The 25,534-nt window shown below is 41.5% G+C and overlaps 1 protein-coding gene across 1 annotated transcript; it reads right to left on the minus strand.

Annotated features, from left to right (window-relative positions):
- Positions 1-1,245: 1,245 nt before the first annotated feature.
- MED6 (mediator complex subunit 6) lies at positions 1,246-13,299 on the minus strand. Its single transcript, XM_048307398.1, has 8 exons — positions 13,197-13,299; positions 7,710-7,869; positions 6,606-6,697; positions 4,299-4,381; positions 3,484-3,592; positions 2,911-3,026; positions 2,133-2,160; positions 1,246-1,755 (listed from the first exon to the last, which is right to left on the minus strand). The coding sequence occupies exons 1-8, from the start codon at positions 13,216-13,218 to the stop codon at positions 1,628-1,630; spliced, it is 738 nt and encodes a 245-aa protein (XP_048163355.1). The 5' UTR covers positions 13,219-13,299; the 3' UTR covers positions 1,246-1,627.
- Between the last annotated feature and the right edge of the window lie 12,235 nt (positions 13,300-25,534).

The following is a 25,534-nucleotide window of genomic DNA, read 5'->3' on the forward strand; positions in this document are numbered from 1 at the left end:
ATTTATGTAAGCAATATGCTTAAAAAAGTGTATAGCTGTCAGTGATGTTTCTCTTCCACTGTCCCACTTCCAGAAGTCTAAAAGTCACATGTCTAATGAAGGAGCAATGAAGTGCTAGGAGCACAGAGGAAGAGATGTAATTGATATATTTGAGTTACAGTGAAAAATTAGAAATATAAACAGCTTCACTGAGTGTGCAACATCAAGAAATTTTAGCCTGTTTTATGTCATAAATCTCTCTCTGAAAACACAAGCTTCTATAAGTGTAGGTTACGGGGGTTCTGTGGTCCAGTCGGGACGGCCGGACGTAGACGGTGACGGATGGAGACGAGAGATCTCTATAGGCAGGTCTTGGGACACAGCCGGTTTATTGTAAAGGGCGTGGGTATTGGGGCACTGCTCAGAGCTGGTAGACTCAGCTCTGAGCAGGCCCAAGAGAGCAAGAGAGTGAACGGGTGAGAGAGAGAGAGAGAGAGAGTAGGAGCATGGGTGGAAGTGGAAGAGAGAGAATGAGAATGAGAATGAGTAGAAGAGAGAGAGTGAGAGAATGTCTGAAGTCCTGGTTACAATACAATAAATCATCTTCTGCACTGAATATTCTAATTGTCACTAACCAATCTAATACAAGATACAAATCCTATAGCATTTACATACAGCCTATAAGAGTTCTTATATTACCATAGAGTGTTACATCTTAACTTCTAAAAACTACTCTTTGGACCCCTTCTGCTGAGCTAGTAGGGTCTGCTCTGACCCTTGGACCTGTTTGCAAGCAGAGGGTATTGTTCCATCAAGAGGGGATTACTTCGGTCGGCCACACCATTGTTTTCTAGTTGTTCAGTAACTAAGACCTGGTATTTCAAAAGTGGCTTTCATTTCGATGTTGCCTGTAGTTTTCATATTCCCAAAATCTTTTGTCAGGCAATCATATTTCCAAGGCTTTCCTGTTTCATCTTCCCCAACATATAAGAAACTATTAGCTTAACCACTAAGTAAAATCAGTGTCCAAGAACATCTAGAAACCAGATAGCATTCTGACATCTAGCTACATGGATTTGAGGGTCCATTTATCAAATCTTTTATCTTCATCCCAAGCACACTAAAGGCACAGAAATTTGTGGCAGGGAACCTAACTTTTCCTCCTCAAAATAGAACACAGTATCTTCCAATGTCCAAGCAAAAAATAAATGCAGCCAGCACACATGACATATTTGCTACTAACAAAGTATACATTTAAGAAAGGCATTCCAGCAGTCAGGAGTTTTATTTGCCAGGAATTCCAATTCCTTTTTATATATAAAAGTTTCTTCTTTTTACATAGGAAGCCTAGACACAAAGGATGCAAGAGTTTGTAAAGATTTCAGGAGGCTGCTGAACATGTCCATGTAAAAACCATTCTCAGAAGCCAATATTCAAAATAAGATGAAGACTGAAAACACCTCCTTTGAGGCAGCTCACATCCTGACATTAACACCTGCATGAGAGGTTTCTACAGAAAAAGCTGTTACAGGGATCTCAGTCCCTGAACTGTCAGTCTCAGTGGAAGAGCTTAAATATAAAGAAAAGGGAGCAAGAATCTCCTGTTTTCCAGGTACTGACTAATCCAGACATGTAATAGCTTCTCCCTTCACTGGAGTCTCATTCGTTTTTCAGGTGGTCCTTTAGCACCAGCACTCTGAGTATTCTTTACAGTCTCTTTTTCCTCTGGCTTGACAGCTTCAGGGGCCGGTTCTGGCTCCTTCTTGATTTGATCCACTAAAGATGTAACAGCAAAAGAAAGTTAAACCTCTGATTTTCACTCCTGAAGTACTCTTCAGAGTATTTAGAAAATATTGCTAATGTCAAAAGGGCAACATTAATTTCAAAGGTGTAAGAATAAGCAGGGAGTAAATTCATATTTATATGGGTTAAAAGGTGGAATAGATTGAAGTGATACAGTTCATGCCTTTCCTGTTTGAAGGTTGCCTATGATCAACTCAAACTCTTCACTCTTATCCATTACTTTGCACAATTAGGCAATGCCAGAATTCCAAACCATCTCACAGTAGCAGCAGCAAGAGCTTACGTGGCAACTGAAAGATACTGCATACAGGGCCTATTTTTAAAGTCTTGTGAGAATATTACAGTTTTACCTGGGATAGGCTTTTCTCCGGGCTTTTGCTGTGGGGGAAGAAAAGAAAAAAACCAACACATCAGTGGAACCAAAGTTGAAATTCTCAACCCTTCCTGCTATTCATTTAGGAAGAAAATGCAAGCAATGCACTCTTATACACAAGAGGTGAGGGTAGAATGGGTCACTCAATACACTTTAAACAAAATCCAGTTAACATTTTATAACATTCAGCTTTTCCTCTGACAACTGAAAAACACTAAAGCAAAAAATACGCAGTTAGCCAGTCTTTCCCGCATCTCAGCAGCACTTTTGTGGGATGCTGTAAACATAATTTCCTTTACTCCCAAGCAGAAGTCCTGGTGGAACAAATGGCTACCAAAAACAGAGGTAATCACAACAACTTCACAGAATGCCAAGAATTTCCATGCTAACTAATGAGTCTCCAGAACAATGGAGTAACTAAAACAAAATACTGTGATGGCTTGATTGAGTTCACAAAAGAGGAAACTGGAAGCAGCAGCAACATCTGATAGCTGAGAACAAACCCTCTGTGATCAGATAAGGAAGGTGTATAATAAAATTCACTCTCATCGTTTCGCCAAGGTCTTAATGACTCCTGCGATTACAAAGGGAGATCCTACACTCCAATATGAGCCTTCATGTCAAATTTATTATCAAATCTGTGTTACTATTGCAGGAATACATGAAATTCCCATTCGGTTTCAGCTGTTCAAATACTTATGACTGTCTTTTAAGTTCTAAGTTACAGCAAAAGTTGCGGCTTTTGAGTGTCATACCTGAACAAATCTGGGTGGAAACTTTTGTCTTAGGTCTAAAAGCAAAGCATCTACCCGTTGTCTTTGGAAAATAGAGCTTGGTTCTTCTTTCTTCTTGGCTTTTGGTTTAGTTTTCTCTGCAAGTCACAGATATATTAGAGAAAGATGTATTAAAATTTATTTTCTCTTAGCAGCTCTTTGTTGTATGACAAGTTGGTATTTGTCTCTCCTCTGAACTTCACCTGTATTTTCTCACTGATATTGGTTTTTTCTTTTTTTTGTGGAAGACAGATTAAGGATGATTCTTACCTCCTGACAAACTGGTTTGGCTTCTGAAAATGTGTTTTGGTCCCCAGTGGGTTGAAGAGTTGCTCACTTTGTTGACACACAGCTCACCATTTTCATCTCCCACCCATGCCTCGATGTTCATTCCCACCAGCACAGAAGGGCAAGATTCCTTTCATCTGGTAGAGAGCCCTAACTTACCCTTCAGACACTTCATCTCACCTCTCCACCATCACTGTGCATTGCATCAAGCTTTTCCCTACATTCCTTTCCTCTCCCTAAGTATGCAGGAGAAACTAGGAATCATACCTCGTTCTTCTTGATCTTTGAAGTGCCACCAGTAGCCCTTGGATGGGTGATAGCGACAGTAGGACATAGCTTCTTCAAAAGCCGACTGAATTCCATGCACTGCAGTGAGCTTTCAGAACAAGAATGTAAGGCAGTGTTCAGAATTTAAGGAGAAAATACAATATAAATTTTTGAAACTAGGTATTTTAAAATTAGTATTCGATATTCATTTTTGTTCTGGGAAGGGAACTTGGAACATCCAGTTTTGGACTGAGAATGTTATTTCTTTAACTGGTTCTCACAAGGCTCTTCTGAAGTGCTTTTCTAAACTGACAGAGAAAAACTTGCAAAAGCAGTAGTTTATGAGAGCAGAAGGAATCAAACTTGAGCATCCAATTTAAAAAGAACTACCACATAAACTTAAAAAAATAAGCCTCATTTAAAAATAAATATTACATTAGCTTAACATTAATGTTCCAAAGCAAGCTTCACTGATTATGTATTTAATTACTATTTCATATGTATTTGTCAAATAATTTTTCTTTTGATTATTCAAACTTCATGCTGTTTTGCCAGCTGTGTAGCTTCAGTTACTCTGGTCCTTCATCCTTAAACAATGTATCCTAGTGTTTGGGCAATACTGCAGTCTCCAAGATCTTGCATTTTCATGTGGGACGCACATGATATTAACCAGTGGCATTTGGTTTAAGTTACTGCACCGTCACTACACAAGATCTTTCCTCAAAATAGTGAAGGAGAGATTTAAACAGCCTGGGGGACAACCAAAAGTAAAAGGAGATATAAACCAGTATACATCAAATGCACAGAACACTTACAACTCTGGAGTTAATGACAGACCCTAAGTCAGGTGCTTGATAAATCACTCCAGCTATAATATAGTAGTCAGCCAGTGGCATAACTGTGGGAAGGAAAAGAAGAAAAATGCAGGATCAATTTAAAGCTCTGGCTGCAGACTGTGTATTTGTTGCTGAATTTCAGTCATAGCAGGAGAAATTGCAATACTCCTCTTACCACAAAATTTTCTCTTCTTCATCTTTTCCTTCAAGGTGCTTTATTTGCACCTTAGGCACAGACTGATAAGGAGAGAAAAACCAAGGTCTGCTTTACAGATAGAAAAGCATGAGCTTTAAAGTCCTGTCCTACTGCAAGCAAATGACTGGCCTCACAGAACTAGGCTTTTCAGAGCTACACTAGAGCTACTACCAGTCAAGTGAACTGCTCTGGAAGTAATTCCACTAGCCTTGGCTACCAGTAGAAACCCACAATAATGTAAGATCTCATTCTTCTGGACTCAGCTTTCTCTAACTTGTACAGTCCTCTCAGCTAGATTTCCCAGACCAAATGGAGTTAAGCACACACAGAGCATGCTTTTCTAAATTAGCAACGTTCTGCCAAGAAAAGACTACCTTCCAAAGGCATTTGCTAAATCAGATTTGGAACCTCTACTGACCAATCAAAAATTCTTGTTCATTAGAGCTGCAGTGCAGAGAACATGACAGTTGCCTCTGTAACTCTGCCAAACATTGTTCAATTGAGAAACCATAGCAATGCTCTAAGCTTCACATTCCTAAGGATCTTACCTGTGCACACGTGTGTTCCAGTTCCTCCATCTGTACTAACAATTCAACCAGTACTTGCATTTTATGAAGCTTGGACACCTGCCTAAATTAGCAGTCCCAGACAGCTGGGTGCATATTACACCCAGTACCCACTTCTCCTCTAAAGAAAAAGGATGCTTAGCACTTCCTTGCAAATGGAGCAAGACACAGAACAGCAGTTTTACTGTCTCACAGCTCTGTACCAGGGCCTACCTTCCTAGACAGGTAACTCTCCCTAATCAAAGATTTTTCTAATATCACTTCAAACAGGCAAAAAGTTGTCTTAAAGAATTTCAAACATAAATACATCTGTTTTAAAACCACACAGAAGTCATAAGACACGCCTGCATCAGTTGTGTTTAAGTGTTCTACACTAGCTATGAACTCATTAAATTTCAGTTTTATATCCCCATCCTATGTCTCAAATACACTAATATTTGTACCCTGATAAAATAAAACACATGGTAACATCTGAGCTAGGGAACTATGCAACTCAATCAAGGTACCCAGCACAAACTTTACAGTCACAGTGGGAAAAATGTTACCAAACAAGTCTCAGTTAGGTTCCACCAAACATACATCTGCCTTACAGCATAAGTCTAAACACACATACTGTGGAAGCTCCAACTCCAGTCTTGATCTGAAAGGTGTCAAAACCAGAAATTAAGGGCTGCATGATTATTCCATACTCACTTTTAGAAGCTATGTTCAAAATCTCTAATAAAGAAATAATTCAAAAAACGTATTAAAGAATCAATCGTGTATGTTTTCTCAATATGGAACTGCAATATAAAGGGACCATTATCTGATATAAGCAAATAAGATACATTACCAGACAAGACAAATTCCTGTACAAGACCAAAATGCATATGCAGAGCCTAAATCCCTAAAAAAAAGTTAAGAAATAACTAGCACTAACCCTGCCTTTCTTTCCTACAAAGCTTACTCTGAAATAACCTAAATTATTTTATATGAACATGCAGTAAACAGGTAAGACAGTCCAATAACTATTGAAACGTGGCTACATATTTGTTTAATCACACACACATAAACAAATTCAAGGTTAGAAAGGAATAATGAAGCCAATTGCATGCAGATGGGAAAAAAAGCTAAGATATTTGATTTAAAAACTGGAAAGGTGATCAGTGACACTCTAAGAAGGAGTGGTGCTGTTATCACAAGATTCCATTGCAACAAGAAATGGACACTCTTGCATAGCCTAACAGATAAATATGACACGGAATGAACGCTATTAGCAATTTCCTGCAGGAAAATGTAGCACAGGGCATCACTTTCTCATCTGCTGTTCCCAATTCCCCACAAGATGGCACTCCCTGCTGCTGGCACACTGCAGGGAGCTGCTGGAGACAGGATCTCCCCACCGCAAGGCCTCATACCCTCCCAGTTAGCCCGGACATAAAGACAGAAAAAGGGAAACAGAAGTGCTTAGACACAAATTAGGAACTGCTAAAAACAACTGACTGATCAGGCTTCTCAACAGGGGGAAGAACTGAGTGATTATACCTTGTGTTGGAGATTGCCTTTGCTGTTTTCGGATAATGAACAGAATGGGCTCTTGAGCATGAAGAAGGATGTACTCCACTCCAACCATCTGGCTGAAAAAGAAGCAACCAGAGTAAGTTATCTTCCTTGAAGTAACATCTGCAGGATGTGAAGAGCGACCAAAGGGGCCGGCAGTAAAGCAACAAAGTTCTGATGCTTTGAAAGCTCTTCTTTATAATGTGCAGTAAATAAAGGCAAAGGATTTCCTGAGCTAACTATCAAACCCTAGGTGCATAGACAAAGGGAGTTATAACAACCTGACACAAGTAGAACATATTAGCAACAGATAAATAGCAAGAAAGGTAACAATCTATCATCATGTCATTTAAATACAGCAACAAAGAACTGGTGTATGATGTGATCATCTGTGTGTCTGATGTAAAAGTCTCTCTGCAACCACATCTGAGCACAAATTACTTTATCAATGAACTTCTAGCTCTGCTTCAAACTCCCTATCATATTGTAGAGTCTTTAAATAGTTCTCAAACAACTCACTTGTGCTCAGTGTAGCAGATGGGGAACTGAAAAGAAAGTTAACTTGCACATGCAATCTCATTACACAACCATATGTGATCAGTTTATCTACAACACTCACTACTCTTATTATCCATACTAAAAAGCCAGCTCTTCGGAAGAATTATGTACTAATTATGGCACATAGCCAGCAGTACATGGAAACACAAACTACTTATGAACTCAAAGTATCCCCTAACGTATCCCCTATTCACCACAGAAAAAACATTTAACTACATTATGTTACTCAGGTTCTGTTGAGCTGGGAGGATGAGAGAAGACAGCTTTTCTATTTCAGAGAAATATCTAAAGGGTGATTTACTGGAATCTCAAAAGATACACAGAATCCTTCATGCTTAACGCTTCCTTGAGATGGCATACGAAGAAGTAGAAAACATCCAAATACCAAAAAAGCTGGGCTTTTCCAAAGTGGTGGGACTAAAAAGCACCAAAGAGAACGAGGTTTCCAGCATGCTTCCATTTAATCGCCAAAGCTTCTGAATGGAGGGATAAGGGATACTGCACAGGAACCAGCTGCAAATTACAACTTACTTCAAATGGTCCAGGGTCATCCGCTGCATTTTGACAACTTCATTGTTACATGTTCGGTCATAGAACGGGTTACTTCGCTCTGAGAAATAGTCCAACACGCTCCCATTGTTTAATATTGGAATCCAGGAGCTGTCAACCCAGGAAATTCCCAACAGATTATCTGGGAAAATAAATCTACACTGAGTACCAACGCAGTCAAAAACACTACAAATACATAAGAGAGTAAATTGCCACCAGTTAATGATTATAGCAGAGAAAGGAGGTGGAACACAGAGTCAAACACACCAGTTAAAATTAAAGAAGTATTTCACAGACTTCAAATAATAATTGATAACCTTTAACCTTCTGCAGTTCTCTTAGCAGTACACAAGAAAAAAAAAAAAAAGACCCAAGAAACAAAACCACAAAGATGCTATTTTTGGGCAGATGTTTCCCAGTAGTCTTGAACAAGAGATTCTATTCCAGACTATAAAATTAATCTGCCAAATTGCCTCCAGCAAATTACTTGTTCCATAACTCAGTGGATATTACAGAAATCTAACTACCGAACACTAACAATTATATTTAAAAAGTAAGCTTTTTAAATTAAACACACTTTATAACCTACAAGTCATTATAGGCCAGTTAAATTCTTATAGATTTAGGGAAATATGAATTAAAGTCCCTGCATTTTATTATCACACTGCAGCAAAATGATGTTCCTCAGGCACAGCGTCAACAACCAGTTCCATAGTCAACAAATTTGCTAACACTGGAGATCCAGGAGGAACCTTGAAAAACACCCTGAAATTCATCCATTTTAAATCGCAGGAGCAGCAAACAGAATTTCCAAGACACAAGAAAGCAGGAAGAGACATGCATTGTTTAGATTAAAAAAACCCATAAGTGATGAGAAGTCATTGAAGACTGAAGAACTGAAATTCCCTCCTCACAGGAACCACTCCCTAAAGTTCACGCATTATATACATACCCAGAACTCCCACTTATCATTCCACTGAGAATATTTTACTTCCGTGACAATTCAGCATGCTCAAGGATCACTGCATCAGTTTCAAAAATGTGAGCTCATATACTATTAGCAGCCCCTCTGAGGAAGTGTAATAAAGTAACACTACCTGCGTAGCAAACCAGGAAAAATGCAACAGAAATAGTTACACGTAAACCATTTTTCCTTGCTAATCTCAGAATTTCCAGCCTAACTGTTTCAGGCGGGGCAGGGAAAGGGAGGGAGAACTCTAGAGATATTCACGTTATCTCACATAGACTATCCTCTCTCCTTACTATAAGAAAAGGAAATTTCAGAAACACTGCACTAAGATCCATTATTAAGCACCTAAGTCATGGTAGAGCTGTTTATTCCAAATGCCATTCAAACCCCTAAGAGCTCTCCTTTCAAAAGAATCTTAAAATCTTAAGGGTTTGCATTCTTCTCATAATAAACTCTCACTTTATATTTCAAATACAAACTTTCCTTGTTTGTATGATTAATAATACCTGCATTCTCAGAAGAATGTCAGACAAGCTTTAGAAAGATAATATAGCTATCGTGCTGTATATAGACTGATAAATGTATCATAAAATGGAATATAAAGTTGGACTCTAAGACTCAATTATCCACAGCTGCTTAGTGCCAGTATTTATAATAGCCTTTATAACTAGCAAGATTGTTCTCTTAACTATTCTTGGAAAAAAGGGGAGGAAGAATAAAACAAACCATGAACCTGACATGCCTGTTACATTGAAGGGTGTACTGTTTATTTTGGGTATGAGAAAGCAAGGATGGTGTTCCTGCTCCCTGTTCCTTTCAAAAATAGGACATCTTGTGCAAAGCATTTCTTGTGGAATTTGCATCACAGATGCAAAAGTAAAGTGCTTGTGACAATACTGCCAATCTGTCATGATTTTCAAGACAATTTGGAAGACAAGCCAGCAAGCCATGGCAAAAAAAGGAGTAATTCACACGTGTTGAACCTGGCCTTGTCGTCCAGGTAGCCCAGCACTAGGTTTTGACAAACCAAACAGTAAAGTAGCCTAACAGGGTATTGGGTTTGGTAGAGGGGGTTACAGGAGTGGCTTCTGTGAGAAGCTGCTGGAAGCTTCCCCATGTCCTACAGAGCCAAGCACAGACCACAGCAAGGAGGCTGTGCCCCTGCAGCCCTTGGAGATCCACAATGGAGCAGAGATCCGCCTGCAGCTCCTGGAGGACCCCACACTGGAGCAGGTGGATGCCCAAAGGAGGCTGTGACCAGTGGGAAGCCACGCTGATGCAGGCTCCTGACAGGACTTCTGGTCCCTTGGACAGAGGAACCCAAGCTGGAGCACGTTTGCAGGCAGGACTTGTGACCCTGCAGGGGACCCACGCTGGAGCGTTTTGTTCGCATTTCTCCCAATGCCGAGAGCAATACAAGCCATGCCAAGCAGCCCCATGAGTTGCCAGGCCCTGCAGAGCTGCCAGGTCATGTTCACCTGGGCAAAGCAGTGCCAAAGTTGGCCCAGAGGGTAGGCAGGTCAGAGGCCATGCTCTCTGTGACAATGGGCACTTGTCCATCCTGACCCAGCTCTGGGGGCTGCAAAGATCTCAGTCATTCGGGAAAGTGAGGAATTGCCTGTGTGACCAAGCTAACCATCCTGTGCAGAAGGTACCCAAAAATTGTGAGCAGGTTGGTTTAAGTGCAGAATACTAATCTGCATTATTAATTCTGCCAATTTCAGAGACCAAGATGGATTAAACAGAATTTCTTCATGACCTGTACTTTAGAACACACATTTCCAAAATTTGTGGAGAAAAAATATTCTAATACTCTTGGATTGGTGAAAATGCAGTTGTTTTAGTTTCAGTATATCTATTTTGAATTTAAATGACAGACCCACATTATGGTAGGCCCAAAGGGATACACAGTACAATTACACCAACAATTCATTTTTCAGAGGTGCAAAATTTTGGATTTTTCACTACTGGTTTTGATGTGTCATGCAGAGAAATCTGGGATGCCTTTTTATAGGTGGACCCATTGACCATCCAGCAGTCTACCTTAATTTCTAACCCTTCTGTTCCCCAAATTCAGGGAATATTATTATCAGCTTCACCCTTACCTGAGTCCCATTCATTTTTAAAATATATAACCGAAGTGGCTAGGCTTAAATCTGTTTTACTGGAACATATCAGCTTTTGGAAACTATCATGTTGACTAATAACCCTAATTGGGGGAGTTATGCAGGCTATAATGAATACATTTTTACTGTGAAGAAGACGAGAATGGTACTAAAGAAGGTGAAAGCAGAGCAATAGGCAGGGGGAGCTGGAGTCTGAAAGGGCTCCCACCCTTTGGCCTGAATCAACGTGCTCTTTGTAGGCAGGAAGGGACAATTAGATGTAAACATTATTTCTGACAATGAGAAGAGGGGACTGGTGGAAAACATCCCAGCATCCCTAGCGGACTTCCTAGCTCCAGTACAACCAGAGAATGAAACAATAAACTTCTGATCAACAGCAGAGCCACACATTCAGTAATAACCAGATGCAAGGGCCTGCTTAGTAAAGTTATGATACTGATTGTTGGGGCAATGGGAAAAAGGGTTTTATGGCCATTCCTGTAACTCATGGAGTGTCCGAACTGGACATACTAAACCGACGCATGAGCTTCTATATGCCAGAATGCCCCCTTCCATCGTTAGGATAAGACTTACCCTGCAAGCCAAAAGCTCAAGAAACTTCTTTTGAAAACTGTGTACAGCTATGCATCTCACAGAAAAAGCCATGGAAAGATCAGATCTGCTTACCAATGAACCAGACCTCAGAGAAACCTGAAAATGACATCCTGGAAGTAGTACTTATTGCTGCTTAGGGTTTCAATAGGAATTTAATACCTGTAAAGAAGCCTTGTTCTTAGGAGTATAGGCTGGTACAGGATTTAAGAGCAATAAATCAGATACCTCAACTCTGTTGTGTGTATGGGCTTCTTGTACCAGGTGAAAAAACCTGTTTTGGGACAACAGCATTGGAGAAATTCATGGAGGACTGTCTCCTGTGGGAGGGATCCCACTGTGGAGCAGTGGAAGACTGTGAAGAGTCCTCCTGCTGAGGAGGACAGAGTGGCAGTGCCAACACATGTGAACTGATCACAACCCCATTCCCTGTCCACCTTTGCTGCTTGGGGGAGAGAAGGTAGAGAATTCTGGAGTGAAGTTAAGCCCAGGAAGAAGGGAATGGTGGAGAAGAGGTGTTTTTAAGATTTGGTTTTATTTCTCATTATCCTCCTCTGATACAATTGGTTATAAATTCAATTAATTTCCCCAAGTTGAGTCTGTTTTGCCCGTGACAGCAACTGGTGAGTGATCTCATCTCTGTCCTGATCTCAACCCACAAGCCTTTCATTATATTCTCTCTCCCCTGTCCGGTTGAGGAAGGGGGTGATTGAGTGGCTTTAGTGGGCACCTGGCATCCAGCCAGGGTTAACCCACTGACAGTAGATGAAAAATAGAAGTATACCTCAAAATCTACTTAATATATTGAACTGTATTAGATAAACGACTTCGAGGGAGCTTAAAAGACCTGGAGTAAGACAGAAGGTTCTCGCATCAGCTAATACTCAATACAGCACTCCTCCATTAGGAGGAAGGAACCATTAGAAGGAACCATTCACATAGTTCCTTCATGTAATCTCAAAAAAGGCAGTCAAAAAAACACACAGGACTACACATAATCATTAAGAATTTGAAGACAAAAAAAGCAGGAAACCTCTGTGGCATTATCAAAATTGACCCTTCGTGAAATTTCCTTAAATATCTGCTCTTGTTCATTCTCTGAGACTCCACCACACAGGCTTCTGATGTTAGTCTCTTCAGACACTCTCATGGAGAATAATAACCTCCTTTCCTGTGGCCTCTGAGCCCCCACTTCCTCTCTCAAAGTCCCAATTCTTCACAGCAATTTAACTTCTACTTTGTTTACAACATAAGTCTTCTTTAATACTTTTTTCAAATATCACTTCTTCTTCAAAACATAATCTCCTTTTATTCATATCCCTTACTTCTCACCCAAATGTTTCTTGTTTTTTGTTACTTCAGCTTTCTTTTCCCGGCTTTCCTAACACCTGGTCTGCCTCACCACATCCACCTGAACTGCTCTTAAGATTACCAGCCTCACTCGCTGCGCTGGTCCTGTGCAAGTCCCACACACACGCCAGCGCTTCCCACTTTCCCCCACACTTCAGAGCTGGAACTCTCTCTTTTAGCTGTTTCCTTACGTCGCCATCTCACCGCAGGACCTCCCTATCCACCCTGAAAAGGCAGAGTCTACCAGAAGGAAGCTTGTTTTCCCCCCGGCCGTTCCAGCTTCCAAGGACCAGCACACCACCACACCGACCCCCTCCTGCGGCCGCCCCGCGGAGGACTCTGCGCCGCGGGCGGAGCTGAGCCCAGGCCGGCGGGCAGGGCCCCGGAGCCGCGGGGAGCGAGCCCCGAGAGCCGCCCCCGCCCCGGGCCTACCTCGGATGTCCACAGCCGCCATGCCCGCGCCGTGCACGTCCTGGGCGGGGCGGGGCGGCGCGCAGGAAGCCCAGGAAGCGGTCCTGGAGCGGGGAGGCGGAGCGGGGAGGCGGAACGGGCGGGACGGGGCCGGAGCGGTGCGGGGGGGAGAACGCCCCTCGTCCCAACACGCAGTCGCTGATGAGGGAAACAAATGCGTGGAGGGTTGTGCTGCCCCAGCCTCTCGCCAGAAGCCAAGGTGATCTGCGCTTCACTCGCGTGCTGCATGACCAGAACGACGGCGCCAGTGGCGAAAATAAACGTGCTCATCCTGAGCTGTTGGCTCGAAAGGGGAAATTATGAGGGTTTTGCTGTCGTTTTCACTTGACCTTGGCCCGCTGGTATTTGGCGGTCATTTTCAAAGTGAAAGAGGTGTGGACTGCAGGTTGCTGCTCAGCATCACACCCATTCATCTTGAGCTGGCTGGAGCAGCCCTGATTTAGTTTGCCATGTGGGAATAATAGATATTTTGAGGTCATATCATCAAAACACTCTGTGGTTCCTGTCCTGAGCTATGGTCCCTGGCATTTCGGCTCTTAAGTGAAATCGTCGGTCATCAGTCATTTACAGAGCGAAGAAAAACATTCAGTGGAAGAATATACGTACACTGAAGATTAAGAAGCTCCTTATTTAGATTAACAACTGCAGTCTGCCAGTCTGCCGTACAGAGTGTCCAATACCCTGTGTCATGCTAGCTGTACCTCCAGGCACTCACCGTGCCTGAGCCTTTCCTGCGGAGATCGGCCATTCCCTTGCTGGCAGTAGCAGAGTCTAAAAGAGCCTGGAGTTACCGCCTTGCTGATGACACGAGATCTTAATTGGTGATGGACTCTCTTCCCCTTCCATTAGAGACCTGTGTGAAAAAAGTATAGGAAGTACTTTACTATGTATGAAGTACAGAAAAGGGATGTTATTGTATGAGAGCAATCAAAAAGAGCAAAAGAGAGCTGATGCTGCTTATTTGCTCTTTGTTCAGTCCTCTCATACCAATGCATTAGGAGACAGACTGTAATTGCAAAGCCACATACCCTTTTATTTATTTCTTCCCATGATTCCCATCTCATTCAATATGTTAATGTCACTATATCACTTGCGAATATTCTGGGCTTGTTTTCTGTGAAGAAGAGGTGGCTGCAGAACACTTGCTTTACATGTTTTGGGTGTTGAAAGATGTGAAGGTATCAAGCGAAGGTTACAGAAAGTGACAAGGTCAGGCAGAAAAATGCTGGTTTGGAAAACTGGACTCTAGTCTTGCCAGTGGTATAGTCATACATTAGATTAATGAAGTTTTTTCAACCTCTGATATATAGATGTGCTGAGCCCTTGATACAAATAAAGTAATGCTGGTCATGCTTTGTGTGTTTTGTAATTCTCTGCACACTGAGAAGTTATGTTCTCTAAAATCTCTCACAGTTTAATTACTCAAAATAAGACTTTTGTAATCTCAGTGCCTTGCGACTGCATCTCTAAAAGGGAGGTGATAACAGGCCACTTGGCTCTGAGTGGTTCATGAAAATAAATTTAATAATATCTGCAAAAATATGAGGCTGGGATGGTAAGCGTTCTGAGAAAATTAATCTTCTCTTCAAAAGAATATTTGCTTAATGTGGAAAAAAAAAAGTAAAAAAGATTGAACAGTGGAAGAAAACAAAGTACTGAACAGAAGAGCACTGTCCAACTGTAATATTGAATTCAGAAAAAAGCCATGAAAACTCAGTACTTGGTACCATTTAATAGCACAACTGCATTAAAAATTGAATCAACCTTAATTTTTCAATTTCATTATTCCTGAGTGCTTGTCTTTGTCACTGAGATAATATTTTGTGGAATGTGTGCTTTTCCGTGGGATAATTCTCAGGTGTGCACACTGCAGATCCCCATTCATTAGTTAGCTGCTACTCGTTAGCAGTTTCTACCTTTGCCAAACACATCTCTCTAGTGTTACCTGCACCAGAATGTTTCCAAGTAGTGCTATGATAGGTTGCCATTCTAAACCAAATACCTCTATATCCCTGTCATGAACAATCCTCCTGGAGGGCAAAAATGCCACCAGACATTACAGCCATCCTTCTGGAGCATCTCTGATGCCCTGTTTCATTCTATTTTTGTGCAAACTATTTCTTTTCAGTAGCAAATGGAAACTCAACCTGTATTTTAATTATTCATGTTGTCCATCTTTCCTGCTGACTCTGTACCTCTCCTCAGCAAGGATGTCTTTGGATGAGCGAGAAGCTGAAAAGTAAAGATTCCTGGGTGGGAAATAATGGGGCTTGATTGCTTACAATGCATTTTCAATTACATGGTGAGACTAGCCAAAGCACTGCTGGAAAGAATTGTTCATCTGGTAACATTTTCACCTTCTGCTGTAGCATAAAAGACTAGGGCTTTTTCACCTGGCTTCCTCTAAAGAGAGAGTCCTAATGAGCATTGCGGTTCTGTCCCTCTTAGCAGGAGGTGTGGATTACAGATGGAGAGATAATGAAATCTATCATGTAAAATGAGGAATTTATGCACACTGTTTTTGATATCAAAGAAAGGCACCTTAAGCAATAAATATTTAGACATATTCATTCAATTTGTGTGCTTTAAAAATGCATAAAATACTTGGATAAAGACTGACACTTTTTCATGCCCTGGTGTTTGGATGTCATTTAGCATCACTCTCCCCACAGTGGAATTATTTTTCTGTATTTCTATGGTCAGAGCTAATGAGGAATCTCATCCTACTATGCTCCCCTATATGTAACAGAAGAGACTGTCCCTAATTTACGTTTGTTAGCTCCAGTGGATGCAGGATTGGTAGCGGTGAGAGCTCCAAACCACATTATGGGTACAGCAAGGAGACTGCCAAAGAGTCCCTTTATAGTTTCAAATAAGCAGAGCTAAATTGAGAGGACTATATCTAAAAAAGGATGGAAAACCACCTCTGTGCACATCTCCAACAGTCTGCAGAGACTGAACAAATAAGCTAGATATACGCCGTCAGGTGAAAAGTATTGTTTATGTATCCTTATCATTAAACTCTGGGCGGTTTCCAAAACATAATAGAGGCTCATGAACAAGGATATCATCACAGCACCTCAGATTCTGCCAACCTGCATTTGAACTCACAGATTAATAGTAAATATCTCCAAGTCCCATTCTGTGCTCTAGTAAATCTAGTTCTGCAATGAAGAACAAGGGAAATTTAAATTCTTATGCTAATGAAAAATTGCTGATCTTGAATTACATATGAAATGAGCAATTTGCTACTGGTTTATAATAAATAGGAATGGGAAAATATTATTTTAAATTCTTATCTTATGGTTTGAGGGAAAGACATATAAACAAACCAGAGGGAGAAACGTATGGGCAGTACAAAGAAAATGATGAAATCACAAAATTTGTAAGAGGGAAAAGAGAATGTTTGGTACCATGAGTTCATCCCCCATATTCTCTTTTAACATTTTTGCTGGTGACATTTTTCTTTCCACCCTGAAAACACTCATGTTGCTGGTATCTTCCGATGGCATTACACATGTAGTCATTTACAAAATAGCTTCCAGTGGGCCTCAAAAGCCATCAATGAATTGTGCTTTAGAAACCCATAGCACAGCCAAATTGCAAAATTCTGATTTTTAAATCCTTAATCAGGCACTTTTGCTGACTTCAAAGTCTGTTAATTTGTCCTTTCGCTCAGTGCATCTGCGTGTTCTTTTCCTTTTCCTGAGATGCTGTTTTCTGCACAGTTTTTATAAATACTGCTAATCACATGCATTGACTATAAAAAAAATAGCCAGGCTTGTAAGCTCTTATTTTTTTCCTGGAAAAATGCCACTGGGAAAATCTAACTGAAGTGACTGCAATGATGGCTGCAGCTGGTGCCCTGATCAAAACTGAGTCCCCCCTACCTTGTTACTCTCAGCTCTGGAGCTGCTCAGCAAAGAGCAGAGAAGCTGGGGGACACTACAAGTGATGTTCCTGGCATCCTCAGAGCATTTTAATACATCTCATAGTGCTTTATTAGAGTGTCCTGTTTGAAAGAATAGGAGTTAAAAAAAAGATGAAACCCTGCTAACAGCCTAAAAGCTTCCTGAAAACAATTAATCTCCCAGTAAACCCCAAAAGGCTATCTGTCAAGAAGTTAATAAAGATGAAATGTCAGGATGCCACATGGCTGCTAACAACTGCAGGCAGGAGGGGAAATGAGCTTCCAAGCAAAGAAGCACAAACTGTGTCATCTTGCATATGATCATGTATTAAAACCAGCAACTGCAGATGCTGACTTTTGTGTCTCTGCAGACATCTCTGACCTTCACATCTCTGCTGCTGCATTGGCTTTGTCAATGCAAAAGCCCATGACAAAGAAGGATGCAGCAAGTATCCCTCCTACAGGTGTTGGATCACCCAGAGGGGACTGGTGGGAGAAGCAGAAACTGCCCCATGTCCCTACAGCTGCACAGGTCACATACAGGCCAATGTCCAGCAAGAGGCAGATGAAGTTGTCAGGCAACCCTGGAGCACAGCCTCCATTCCATACAGCTCTACTTGTCTGCATTTTTTTGCTGGATTGGGAGTCAACCAATGTTTTATTTCCCCCCAGTTTCCAAAGGGCAGATCAGAGCCCTGGAGTAGAGCCCTGGCCCACTCACTGCCAACAAGCAAACAGTGTCTGCTGACAACGAAGGCTTGCCCAGGACAGGGAAGAGGAGAAAAGCAAAGCAATCTTCTCCCCATACACCCTTTTTATTGCACATGTCTAATAATCTAATATTCCCAATCTCTGGACTGCACCACAGCCTTAGCGTCTGGCAGGTACCTCTCAGTAAGCTTTGAATGCCATCATTTTACTGAGCATTGTAACCCCCAATATGACCAAATTGCAAAGTCCTTGATTTTTATGCCTTTAAGTCAGGCACTTGGCTGATCTGAAAGAGGGCTTTAATAAAAGAGTCTCTCTAGTCTGATGAAGAAATCAAGATTTGTTTTCCTGATTTACTGTATTTTCTATTAAAAAACAGAGTGCTTCAGTTTGGCATTAAGCCCTGTGCTTCCCAGTGGGAGGATGCAAAACAGGGACAGGCTGACCAGATCAGGAAGTGAAATGAAACACTTAATTTCTATGTTTCAAGATTGGAGAGAGCTACAAAATCCAGCAAGCAGCCATGGTGGCAGAACATTAATGAAACTGTCGAGCAATATCTCTGCTTCAACAACTGCAGGCAGGGCCTCATAATGCTAAAAGGGGTCTATTTCACTTCAGTGAAGAATTTTCATTTCTGCTCTGTCCATTGAGTCACAAATGTTTTTTCTCTGCACCTTCCATCTATCTAAAACAGGTATCCTCACCTACCATGAAATCTTACTGTGCACACTTCATCACTTTTCTCAAGTACCCAGTGGGCCAGGCAGGTCCTTAATTGGAGCCCTTTTTCCCTGCTCTCCCTTTGCGTTATTTTTTACTGGCATTGGTTGCCTGGTAACTCTAACACCTTTGCTTCCTTCACACGAATTTCACATGTCCCTGCCCAGTAGGTACTGAAAACACCACATTATTTCCATCCTGGCTGCAATGCTCTTCTTCATTTGTGCCTCCAGACTACACAGAGTTGAAGGCAGGCAAGTGGCCCAAGTGTTCACCCCAGGAAATGGCTGCATAGCCAGGGCTGCTCATCCCTGGGTCCAGAGTGAGCTGGAATTTAACACCAATGTCTGAGCTGAGCTAAGGTGGGGAAACTGGCCTATTTGCTGGGCCTGTGAAAAATGATCTATAACAAAGTGTTCCTTCCCTGCTGGGTAATACTGCATATATCAAAGGTTACATCAAAGGTAATTGGACACTGTTTTGGAGAGAGGAAAGGTCCAGTTTGGTTGAGGTGGCATGAGTTTATGGGGGCCTTTCATCTCAACGGCTACATGGGATTTTCACTGCTTAGTCTGATCAAGGTATTTTCAGAGAGGGGATTTCCTTGGTCACTGCAAATGTGGCTGAGAAGGTATGTGTTTCTCTTCCTTTCCCTTCAGAAGTGGCTGCAGAAAGTGTCATTATAGGCTTCACTTTGTTGCCCTATTGCCTCTAAGCTGCAAGGTCCCCTATGGGGTAGGAAATTACTAGTGAATTGGTGCTCAGCATGGGCTCTGGGATCTGCAATTTATAGAGAAATCCCACTCTCAGGAGCATCTATCCCTTCTTCTGCAGGACTAACAAAATTCCTATCACAGGCTACCTTAAAAAATTACAGGTTTCCCTACCCAAATACAGGTTATTGTATGCTTTGCTTCAGTAGGGTCCCAAAGAAGCAAGGTAGATCCCTTGGGTATCAGAACAGTATCAGCTCATCATGCTGGTGCTGCACTGTCCATCATCAGAGACTGAGATCAGAGCTGCTATGCCACTTCACAGAAACTTCCAGAGGCTGTACTTGTGACCCCGAGCTGAGGATGTACAAAGCTGGGACAAAGCAGCTTAGCAGGAGGGCACTGTCCAGTACATTTTTGCACATGAGAGAACCCTCCATCTGGGATATTCTCTCAACCACATCAGCCAAGAGTGGACCAGTTATAAATATTTTACACCAGGCTTTGATAGAAAAGAGTAGGCTAAATTAATTAAGCTCACATCACAGAGATTCAGCATTTGCTCCAAACAAGTGATGAACCCGCACTGATACCAGAGCCTCATCTGTATAATGGAAAGAGCCACAGCATCCCTTTGCTTTGCAGATCATACTGAAGCCAGTAGGTATGTGGCAACTTACAGAACATGCTGGGATATTTGCACATCCAGCAAAGAACTAGTTATGTTTTTCTATCAGTGCAATAGAGAGTGGGGCAAGGACACTTACAGATTAAAAACCAAATGATCTTATTTGATCACTTCCCCCAGTCTCTTCTCCCCAGTGTTTTAAACATCCCATTTGTTGAGCGGGAAAAAATTAGAATAGCAAGGCAGGAGATACATGAATATAACTGATCTACTGGAGTGAAGCCAAACTAGCAAAGCCAGGCATGTGTTTCTATAGTACCTAGCACAGTGGGGCTCCACTGGGACTCAGAAGCTATCGAGATGCAGTGATAAGTAATGATAATAGGAACATCAGGAGATGAATACAGACAAGCTATATGTCCTACAAATCTGTCAAAAATTAACATTTACCATCAGCATACATCACATGACTAACCTTCACAGCTTGATTCAGTGCCATGAAGTGTAGACTGTGGTTTGAGGGGAAAAAAAGTGAGGCAGGGCAATGATCACCCTTCATCAGTAGGGCTGTTTTTCCAGGATGGGTTCCCCAGTACGGGACAAATCAGCAGCAAAGTGTTTCGTTCACATATAGAGTGCTGCATCTGTAAAAAATTGCATCTGTGAGAAATTGCATTTCTGTCCAGCAGGAAATGTCCTTACATAATCAGCTGGGGCTCTGTACTGAAAAAGGACAGCTTGAGCCTTACTGAGCTATGCAGTCTTATGCAGCTGTACTGCCCCAAAACAATCCTTGTTTAGTGTCTGACACTTTACCAAGTCTCTCAATCATGTTAATTTTTTTTTTTTTTTATTCCTAGTCATAACAAGATTTGGATTTAAAGAAGGGTCGGTTAAATGAGTTTTCTTGCCTTTGTAATCCACTATCAGGCCTGTGGTGAAATCAATATCTCTCAGATTTTAGCTCCAGGATTACTGAAGTATCTTTTCCATCCATATTATCCGTCTATTCAACTCACTGTTGTTGTTCCTTCCTAAAAAGGAAAGGTGCATGGAGAGGAACATTATATGGCTAATGACTTACTAGCCTTTGAGATGAAACCTTGGACTCTATTCTAGCCAGAATAATTGATCGTTTCAAACTGATTCTCAGGTGAGTATCAAGAATACAGAAGCAGTAGCCTGACTTTTTGTATTGCTCATGGGTTTTCGACTTTCTCATCCATACTGGCTTTTATGGCAGATCAAATGTCTCCTTTGTCTTTGAACATTTATAAAAGTGGACATGGGAAGCTGCATTCATCCCATATTTCTCTTTCTATGTGAATTTCATTTCTTAAATGCATATGTTTATCTGTTTCATAGTCCTCTTTAATCAGATTTATTCAGCACAATTTACAAAATCTCCAAAGCCTCCCAGCACAGAATAAGCAATCTTGCTAATAAGGTCAAGCATTGCTTATTCTTCTAACTGCTCTGCATTTTTTAGTACTGGTATTTCTAAGCCTAGAACTGTGATGAAAACAGTCAAATAATTGTACAACTTCATGAAGGAAGGAAAGAAACAGCCCAATGAGAGATTTATCTAGGCTGATCCTCATAAGCAAACCATACTTACTTGAAAACCAATGCATTAAGAATTAAATGAAGTGTGGATACTGCAGTCATTGGGTAGTTAGTTGACAGGACATGCAATCAGAGAAGCAAATAGAGGCATGGTCAATGAATAATTTAAAAAATCTTTATTAATACAGATTTTTTCATTTTGGAGGAAAATAGTCCATTTTGTTTCTATTCAGTCTCCTCAACACCAGGAAATCTTTATTTCCTGAGCTGCCAGGACACTCCTGCTCAGGGCTAAGAAATTATTGTGACAGGTGTGCACAGACAAGTAGGTCCATAAGGACTGCTCATCTGACTCTCCTCAGGGCAGTATTGTTAATGTAAGCTGTGCATGACAGCTTATGGGGAAAGAAATACCTTTCAAACAGTCTATCAATGCAATAACAGTGTGCTGTGGGAACCACTAAATAAATTTTCTGCAGTGAAATCCTCAGTGAGCTTCGATTAAATAGGGATAGTACATGTCCACATTTGAAACCTTACTTACATTGACAATGTCAGGTGGACCCACTAAATGAGTTCAAAAGTCTTTCATACATCAAGGTCCATTAGAATTTCTCTTCTCTTTGCAGGATGAAGCAATGATGTTTCCTCATTCAAAGTTAATTTAAGCTCTCAGTATACACACAGCTATACTGATACCACACAATGCTGGCCACCTTCCATCACTGCAGTGTCCTGAGAGATGAGGCCTAGCCTGGAAAGCTGTCTGGGTGGGGGACAGAACCATTTTTGCAACAAAATTAGAAAGATGAGAACCTCACATGTGAACTGCAGGGCTGGTGCTACTGAGATCACACACAGATGGTAAGTCTGTGACCACACTGCCTGGGGCTTTGTGCTCACCAGACCTCACAAATTTGTTTGTAGCAAATCTGGGAATGCATGTCCTCAGGAAAACCCAACATGCTACATGATGAATGTTGGAGATACAGCAAGAAGTGTTCCTCTTTCATAGTTTTTCTTCCTTTTTCTTGTAAGGCTTCTTGTAAGAAAATCACCCATCTATGTGGTAAATGAGCTTAATGATCTCCATGCAGCTTTTACTCAAATGGTTTCACTTGAGCACTTCTTTAGATACGAGAATCCCTGTGCTCAGAAATGGATCTGTCTCTAGGATGAAGTGAGCCATCTGCTTAGCTGTGCACTGCAGCACCCTCAGCATATTAGGAGAGAGAGAGAAAAGCAAGCAGAATAACTACATCCCACTAAAAAAGCAAGTACAAATGCATTTACACTGAAATTTGACCCAGGCCCTGCAGTTTACCCTTCAAACAGCACAGGCATGTTAAAGGTCAGGACCATAAAACACCTTCATCTCACCTCTCTTCCAAAGATAGCACAGCTAACTGAGCTGCAGGGCCTGCCAGTCTGCCGACAGAGTGGCTAAGTGCTCTCTTAGGGGACAGTACCATTTACTGTATCATCAGCCACACTTCCTGAAATAGCCTGTTTCTCCTCAGAGGCCACTCTGATCACCATCAACAACTTGCAGGGACTTTTGAGACCAGACAGGAAAACAGCACAAACCCTCCCTTTGACATCAGCCCAGTTAGGTCTGTCTAGCACAGCCAGAGCCTTCCCAGAGGCCAGGGTTTGGTACCCCTCAGGCATGACAAAGTTAGTAGGCATTGAACCTTTACCTTAGCGAAGATTGTCCCATGACATAAGACAATGAAAATGGATGGGATATGCAAGATAATTCATGTAAGCCCTGGTTTTCAAAGACATTGCCCAACCAGGAACTTTCCAAACAACTCTGCTTGTTGCACACTGCCAGACCAGATATTAAAAAGGCAGACACTTCTCTAGCAGGTCTGCTTGCTTTGTAAAATTACTGCTCATAGTTTTCTCTTGCAGTTCAGCTGAAGTTGGGAATATCTGTGCCTCACACAAAGCAAGCAATTAGAAGCACAAGAATTTCCATTTGCTCCCATGTGTCATTTTTAATCTCAGAAGCAAAGACTAAGCCACAAAACTGAGAGAGAGATGGTTTTTCAAGCTTAGAGGTAGTTAGATGCACTTTTGATGTGTGCCTATATGATACCATGGAAGAAATTTAGCTGTACGAGTTACAGCTGTATGTGTGGGTTGAACCCAAGGGTGCTGGTGTGAGCTCTTTAGGTAATGGGCAAGTAATGATAAATATGCACTTACCCTGGAGTGCAGTTGCAATCACTGCTTGATCCTGAAGGTGTAAGCATGGTGTAAAGACTAGGCAACAGTCCTAATGTGGACACACAAACTGAGCAGGCTTTACTGCTGGTGACCATTGGATGGCGTTTCTCTTCAGAGTACCAGCAATTCAAAGTTCATGGGGAGTCAGTGCATTTCAGGATTCTTTTTGTATTGTTCAGAAATTCAGTTTCCAGTTACACTCACATACTGTCTCATTAGAGTTAAACCCAAGTGACTTATTCTGCACTCCTGTACAGATCTGAGCACCAAGTGTCACCTGGTCACTCTTGGAGTTAAAGTGATCTTTACTAACATTGAACTCCTTGCCATTTACCTGGGCAGAAGGAGGATGCCAGACACGAGCAGACCTGCAATAACTGCTTCTATGCAGTCTCTTATTCCCCACTAATGCTGAACAATATGCAGTCTTTCAGCATTACGGGAATGAGTGCCTTCACCTTCATGGAGGGTTGGAATAGGCACCCTGCCAGTCTGGTGGAACATCTGATGCGCAGTAACTCAAGCCCATAATGCTGTGGTATAGCATTAGGCAGTTCTGTAGGTCTCCCTGGGGCAGTAGCAACTGACAGTGGAGCGAGGGTCTGCTTCCTTAGGGTCTCAGAAAAAGCATTGTTCTCAAGTCAGATCTAGGTCACTGCTAACTCAAAAACCTCACACCATTCTCCTTTGCTGGGCATAGATGTGCCTTCAGAATTAGGACAGCTTTGGATGCTGGAAGATAAGATAGAAGAAAAATGAGGGCTGGAAGATATAGGAGAGCCTATTTTGTGGTTCCCAATATCTGTCTGATAAGCAAGATGTGGGTGTGATTTTTTCCAGATCTGCTCTTTTCATGCACAACAGAGGAATCAACTTTGCTGCTCTTTAGTCCAGCCTGAGTAAAGTGCAAGAGCTACCCAGAACAATGGCATTCGCTTGAGAGATTATAGCTGCCAACAGCTGATTTTAAAAGGTTAAAAGTGTTTTTCAAACTTTTTTTGGCAGCATTCCCTTCCAGTGCGACTGTTCTGCAAATCAGAGTACTCATTTTTAATTAAAGTGCAAAAAGAAACACTGGGAATGCTGCTAAATTGTTTTGATGTGACCTGTCCTGAGTTCATGGGTAAGCCTCTTAGTTAGCAATTTGTTACCGCACATATGAAAAAGAAAGAAAGAATCCAGAATGCTAAAACCAGAATTTGGAAGAGTTGTTTTAATTCTGAACAGCTGCTCTGTTTAACCATCCACCTCTTAGTATTGTCAGCAGGCATTTTTTGTGACAAAGATGCTGCTCATATATGCACACAAGCAATGGCTTGTCACAGAGACTCTCTTATTTGCCTGCAAACATTTCTGTGGGCTATTCTTCCTTGATTGTGTATTATTCCTGGGAGATTTACTGTAGTCCTGATTAACCATTCTCAACTAGGCAGTCAGCAGGCATCAAACAGCCTGCAGGATCAACTGACCCATCACAGAATGCAGACTGTGGAAGAAGACATGCACAATACTCTCCAAGTGTGTTGCATTTGATGGACACTTGTAAACAAAGGATCTTGTGTTCTAAAAAAGGAATTTTTGACTGCAACAAATGAGATGGAGAGATCAAAGAAATTTGTACCAAGGTTGCACCTTCTGTTAAATGTGATTTTATTTCCCTTTCCTCTCTTCCTTGGATATAACTACATAAGGCAATCTCCCCAACAAAGGATTTCAGAGGCTTCTCTGATTTTGTTCTCCTGGCCTTTCAAAAGTTCTTTCTCTTCTTTTCCCTGTATATGGACATAAATGGCTATGCTGCAGAGCTTTACAT

This window comes from Corvus hawaiiensis, chromosome 6, assembly GCF_020740725.1.
Source record: "Corvus hawaiiensis isolate bCorHaw1 chromosome 6, bCorHaw1.pri.cur, whole genome shotgun sequence".
NCBI classification, from domain to species: Eukaryota; Metazoa; Chordata; class Aves; order Passeriformes; family Corvidae; genus Corvus; species Corvus hawaiiensis.